A 6,946-nucleotide genomic window follows, 5' to 3' on the forward strand; every position below is an offset into this window, starting at 1 on the left:
TTGTCTCTAAAATGAACATGGCAGCACAGCTTAAGGTTGCCAAGTTGCAATAAATCACAAGACTTCTGAAACAATGTCTTTTGGTCAGACAAGATCATAGTGAAGATGGTTAGCCACAGTGCACAGCGCCACATTTGACGGAAATCACATTTACCACATAAGCACAAACACCTCATTCCAGCTGTCAGCACGGTGGTGGAGGGGTGATTATATGGGTTTGTTTTGAGGCCACAGGACTTAGGAACCTTGCACTCACTGAGTCAACCAGGAATTCCTCTGTACACCAAAATATTCTAGAGCCAAATGCAAAGCCACCTGGCCGACAGTTAAAGTTTGTCCAAAAATGGGTCGTGCAACAGGACAATGATCCCAAGCACAGCAGCAAATCTACAAGAGTAGAAGAAAGAATGAAAGAATCATGGTGTTGCAATGACCCAGTCAAAGTCCAGACTTCAACCTGATTGAAATACTGTGTATTTATGAGCTGTGCATAAATGAATGCCTGCAAACCTCAATGAACTAAAGCAAGGCAGTAAAGGAGAGTGGGCCACAGCGGTGTGAGAGAGCAATAAAGTCATATAGAAAACAATAACTTCAAGTTATTGCAGCTAAAGGTGGTCATACAAACAACTGAATCATAGAGTGTATTTTGTTTTTCACAGGACTGCATAACCACTTGTGTGTTAATTTGTGCCTTGATTAAAAACAAGATGCAGCATGTTTGTTAGTGAGGGAGTGACATGCCAGAAACAGTTCTGGCTTCACTTTTTGTTTATAGTCATGAGAGCGCCTTTCATCTACATCTCTTGCAAAAAAAGATTAAATTAATCTAACAAAGTCTGCAGCTCGTCATCAGTCATAGAGGGCACTCGGTGTTGCAGAAGTCTCCTGACTTGAAGAACTGGTAAATGTTAACCAGCGGGAACATAATGACGGAGCCCACTAGTGAACCCATCTGTGTCGCAGCTCCACACCAGACCAAAGCGTTGTGGCTCCGGTCTCTCAGGATGACACCCACCATGACTTTGACATAAGACAATGTCCCAGTAAAGAAGAGCCATGAGAGCACCTGGTGAGAGTAAAACAAGAACACAGACTCAGCAGCTCATTTGGATGTTAATCATTATTTTAACAGTCTAAAAAATAGACTCTGATTTCACACTGAGTAATGATGTTGCCTCATCATAAGTTATGAGTGAGCAGAGTTCAACGCTCAGGATGTTTATGAAGGAGGTTTTGTACTTTTGTACAAAGAACATGCTTGCGTTTCACTCACAATTATCGCCTCTCCCACTGCAGACCCATGAAGCAAGGGACAGGGACTCATAGCTGCCATGGCCATGTTATAGCTGCCAAATCCTGTCCCCACCACCGCCAGAAGGCCGAGAAAGACCAGCGACCTGGGCGCAAAAGACGTCTGTTATCAGCAGCAGTTAGTTAATTTCTCTGAATCCAAAGGCAACTTGTCTTTCAAGTGAATAATTCAATGGACCTTGTGCCCAAGCAAATATTTGAGTGACAGTGGGGGAAAAAACTTGTTAATAACAATCAGGTACCTGTAAATACACTAAAGTAGAGTTTGCTTGCTGTATGGTAAACACTTCTTTTCCAAAGAGCTTACAAAAATCATGATGGGGATAAAATCTACACTCCTCTGTAGAAAATGTAAGATTTGGGGAATCCAAATTAGATGAAAAAAGTGTCTTTGTCTTCAATGCTAAGGTGCTGTAGTATCATACCCAGTAAACATGCTTAATCAGCCTTTTGTAACTGTAATCGTCACAACAACCTTTATGCTCTTAGATGTGACTAAAGATTGAGACTACAATAAGGAAAGTGTTTACTGACGTCATAGATTAGAGGAGCAGTAGGTTCATTTTACAATCTGACCTACTTTTTGCAGGTGCTGTGGTAAGCACTGCTGCCTCACAGTGAGACGCTCCTGGGTTTGAGTCTGCCAGCCAGCTTTCTTTCTTTGTGGAGTTTGCATGTTCCCCCCAGCTCTGCGTGGGTACTTCTTCCCATAATCCAAAAACATGTGCGTGCATGTTAGGCTAACTTTTGATTGTAAATTGGGTGTGAATGAGCATGAATGGTCATGGCAACCTGTCCAGGGTGTACCCTGCTTCTACCCCTATGACAACTGGGATAGGCTTTGCTCTTCCCAGGACCCTAAATTAGATGGCCATTCTTCAGTGTCCATTATATACACTCAACAAAAATATAAACGCAACACTTTTGTCTTTGCTCCCATTCCCCATGGGATGGACGTAGAGACCTAAAATTCATTCCAGATACACAATATAACCATCCCTCCCAAACAGTGGTCACAAATCAGTCCAAATATGTGGTAGTGGGCACATCTGCTATATTGAGATAATCCATCCCACCTCACAGGTGTGCCACATCAGGATGCTGATCTGACATCATGAGTAGCGCACAGGTGTACCTCAGACTGCCCACAACAAAAGGCCACCCTGTAATGTGCAGTTCTTTGCGCTATTGGGGGTCTGGGGACCCAGAACCGGTCAGTCTCTGGTGTGACCACCATTTGCCTCATGCAGTGCAACACATCGTCGCATGGAGTCTATCAGATTGTCAATTGTGGCCTGTGGAATGTTGGTCCACTCCACTTCAATGGCTGTGCGAGGTTGTTGGATATTCGTGGGAACTGGTACACGCTGTCGTATACGCCGGTCAAGCACATCCCGAACATGCTCAATGGGTGACATGTCCGGTGAGTATGCTGGCCATGCAAGAACTGGGACATTCTCAGCTGCCATCTGCCCTGAACAATGTGAACCATGATTCATCCGTGAAGCGCACACCTCTCCAACGTGCCAGACGCCATCGGATGTGAGCATTTGCCCACACAAGTCTGTTACGGCGACGAGCTGGAGTCAGGTCAAGACCCCGATGAGGACGACGGGCATGCAGTTGAGCGTCCCTGAGACGGTTTCTGACAGTTTGTGCAGAAATTGTTTGGTTGTGCAAACCAATTGTTCCAGCAGCTGTCTGGGTGGCTGGTCTCAGACGATCTTGGAGGTGAACCTGCTGGATGTGGAGGTCCTGGGCTGGTGTGGTTACACGAGGTCTGCGGTTGTGAGGCCGGTTGGATGTGCTGCCATATTCTCTGAAACGCCTGTGGAGACGGCTTATGGTTGAGAAATGAACATTCAATGCACGGGCGACAGATCTGGTTGACATTCCTGCTGTCAGCATGCCAATTGCACGCTCCCTCATTGCTTGTGGCATCTGTGGCATTTTGCTGTGAGACAAAACTGCACATTCCAGGGTGGCCTTTTGTTGTGGGCAGTCTGAGGTACACCTGTGCACTACTCATGATGTCAGATCAGCATCCTGATGTGGCACACCTGTGAGGTGGGATGGATTATCTCAATATAGCAGATGTGCCCACTACCACACATTTGGACTGATTTGTGACCACTGTTTGGGAGGGATGGTTATATTGTGTATCTGGAATGAATTTTAGGTCTCTACGTCCATCCCATGGGGAATGGGAGCAGTAACAAAGGTGTTGCGTTTATATTTTTGTTCAGTGTACTTTCCAGTGTCTATTGCAGATCAAGCTGTGGACCCATAACCTGCAGGCCAGGGGACCAGCGTTTATGAGTTATGAGTTATGTTCAGTAAATGCATCTGTAAACTATTTACCAACATAGCAAATTGATTCACGTGTTTTTGATTTGGTACAGATTTTACCCTGAACAGAGGAAGTCAAAACTGCTTCGGTGTTCATCGGGACACTTCACTTTTCGTTTCATACAGACTTACAATAATAAAACATTATTACCTGTTTTGGATGAACATTGCAAGAGTACAGGCCACTGGGTTGGCCACTGATGCCAGAGCTGCAGAGAGGTGATAGGCCAGGTTCCCGTATGGCATACAGGAGTATGTTTGCACAGAGGGAAGCAGGCCGTTGGTTGCAGAATTAACCCACACCACCAGAAAGTAAATGAAGGTCAGCTGGTACACGGAAGGTTTTGCCACCAGATGTCTGCCCTGGGCAACCGCCTCACCATTGTTTTTTACGCTTCCTCCATCAAGATCAGCCCCTGAGTTATACAGATAGGAGCTGACAGACACTACTGTATCCTGCACAAGGTTCTCAGTGGACAGCTCGTATGTCCGAGGGAGTCTGTTCAGTGCAACAAAAGCAGCCAGGCTTATGCACATCATGGCTGCTAGGATGAAGAAAAACACCTCGGTGGAGAAGTTTGGGGGAAGATACTCCGTATGTAATGATCCTGTGTGGTTTCCTGCAGTCTCAGAAGAGTTGACGCATTTGGCCATACCCACACCCTGAGCTAGAGCAACTACACCAGGAATGAAACCACTTAGCCCCTCTCCAATATAATAAGTGGTAATATATTTTGCTGGAAGCTGCATCATAAAAGGTAAGAAGGTAACTGAAGAAGTGCAGTCCACCAGAGAAAGGAAGAAAGTTATGATAAAGAAGGCTGTGCTACGTGATGCCCCTATAAAAATCGTGGTCCTGTCCCAGAAGAAGGCAAGCAGGATGCAGGACAGGACACCGATGGAGAGGATGGAGTAAATGACAATATACTCTTTAAGACACCCTGGGTACAGTTTGTGCATCAGGGTGACCAGCAGAGGTCCCACGTTAGCAAACTGGATAATTACTGTGAGGTAGGAGGGTAGATCCCAGCCTTCAGGGAGTGCGTTGACAATGAGCGGCAGCTCCACCCACAGTCCGTTCACAGCCACCCAGGAGCCAATGCCAAAGGCGCAGGCCAGAAAGTGGACGAGCAGAGCCATACTGCAGGTGGATCAGTGTGAAAAAGTCTGTGGAAATAAATTAATAAGGATGCATCAGTATGTAAGAAAAGTGCTGTGTAATGCTGTTGTGTCTGGGTGTTCCCAAACTCAGAGTAAATACCAGGGGTCTCAAACTCGCGGCCTGTATATTGATGTGAAGAAATATAATGCAGTTTGGCCCTTGAAGTTACTTTTTTTTGTTAGGAAGGATTTGTTTGTTGTTGAGTGCAATGTTAATAATAAAATTATTTAATATGAAGGCAATATGAGCAGAGAGTACAAACATGTTGAGGGATTGACTGTGCTAGTTCAGTGAGAGTTATTTGTAAACAATTTTCACTAGCAGTCAAAAACTAATGTGTCCACTTATGTCTGCATTTTTATTTTGTTAAACACGAACAAAATTATAGCAGAAGTGCTGCCACGTGTCTGAGCAGAAAGAGAGTACCAATGTGTTTATTTGGTAGTTCAATGAAGGGCTTGAGTTAGTTAAGTATGAGGAAAAAAATCCATTCACATTTGTTGTTCTGTCTTGTTATACAATATTTGACATTTTAAAAAACAAAGAGAAAAAACACTAAATTTTCTGAAATATTTGTGGGTGTTTTCTTGTTTGTTTGTTGTTTGTACTACCGGTACTTTAATAATAATAATAATAATAATAATAATAATAATAATAATAATAGTCGGCATTCTTTTGAAACAAAAGAAATTCTTTTGAAACAAATTATAACTACTCCCTTCTGGTTTTATGCCTCTGCCAGCAAGGGAAGTTGAGGTCTAAACTTGACCTTTGACCTTTTACATATAAAATGCCATCACAGTCTAAGAGCTATGGCCAAAAACATGTTTTGTGAGGTCACAGCGACCTTGATCATTGACCACTAACATCTGATAAGCTCATTCTTAAGTTAAGATAAATGTCATGTGAAGAAATTCATTCAAGTTCTTCGAGATATTGAGTTCATGATAACGGTACCAACAGACAGAGATCTCAAACAGAAACCTGTTCCTTTGTACAGCAACTGCTGGCAATATAAGTAAACTAGAAGCTAAGTAATGTGACAAGCAGTACCTGTGGTCCCGCTGTCTACCACACTGTCAGTCATGCTTTCCTCACCTGTATAGACTTTCATGCCTGAGATGTCTTTTATTGTTGTAGCCAGTAAAGCTGAAGCAACTCATCGTTACTTTGTAGTTAATTTGCTGAAATGGATCGTATTTTATATTTCTGATGCTATATTTTGTTTCTTTATTTCTTCTCATAACATAATAAATGTAGACTCATGTTACAAATGTAAATCAGCATAAAACAGAAATACTTTTATCCCACTGATACCTGCGATACAGTGTAGTGGTAGTTAGTCATTACCCAAAATAAATAACAACCTTTTCAGCATTAAGAAGGGTTCACACCTGCAGTGGCTGGTACAATTTTCACATTACTTTCAGACATTGTCGAGGAATTCAACAAACCATATGTGCCTGCCCATCTCTTCCTCTTCACATTTTCACTCTGTCTTTGTGCATGCGTGTGGCTTTCAAACTGATCTCATGATGAAATAAGTCAGAAGGCAGTCTTGTGATAAACAGAATTTGAAGAAGCTGACACTGAGGTTGCTGACAAACACAGTCTTATACTGTACTTTAAGTGGTGTGGTCAGTTGAGATAATGAGGTTAAAAGAAAAACAGAAATTACAGTGTTTGCACGCACTCAGTACTGAGCTCTCGAGTAAATGCACTTCCTTTTAGATACAAAAATGTACTTACAAGTTGTTTTAATCCTCGGAGGCGCTGAATAGGACTTGCTGTCATCTTACAAAAAGATTACTGACTGGTCTTGCATAAGCACATGCTGGTGGGACTCGTGTGGCTGCTGTGTAGGTCAGAGTCCACTCCTGCACCAATGATCAGCTCCACCAGATAACAGGGGGTAGTGTCTTCCTTTATTAAGGTCAAGTTAGTCTTTAGCACTTTGAGGAGCTCGCACAGACAGCTAAAAAGAATAAGACAATAAAAAAATAAAAGTAATAATTGTTTTTGACTGTTCAAACGCAGCTACAGGGGGGAGTTTAACATCTGAAAGTTAAAGGGAAGATACCAAAGTGCCAAAAAAGAATCACAATTCAGCCTTCAGCATAA

The 6,946-nt window shown here is 43.0% G+C and overlaps 1 protein-coding gene across 1 annotated transcript; it reads right to left on the minus strand.

The window, feature by feature from the left end:
- Positions 1 to 451: 451 nt before the first annotated feature.
- On the minus strand, positions 452 to 6,701 carry slc52a3-1 (solute carrier family 52 member 3-1). Its single transcript, XM_080295003.1, has 4 exons — positions 6,575 to 6,701; positions 3,815 to 4,830; positions 1,277 to 1,400; positions 452 to 1,069 (listed from the first exon to the last, which is right to left on the minus strand). Exons 2-4 carry the CDS (start codon positions 4,801 to 4,803, stop codon positions 857 to 859), a joined length of 1,326 nt encoding a protein of 441 aa, XP_080151129.1. The 5' UTR covers positions 4,804 to 4,830; positions 6,575 to 6,701; the 3' UTR covers positions 452 to 856.
- Between the last annotated feature and the right edge of the window lie 245 nt (positions 6,702 to 6,946).

The sequence above is a fragment of the Astatotilapia calliptera genome, chromosome 20 (genome assembly GCF_964374335.1).
Source record: "Astatotilapia calliptera chromosome 20, fAstCal68.1, whole genome shotgun sequence".
NCBI classification, from domain to species: Eukaryota; Metazoa; Chordata; class Actinopteri; order Cichliformes; family Cichlidae; genus Astatotilapia; species Astatotilapia calliptera.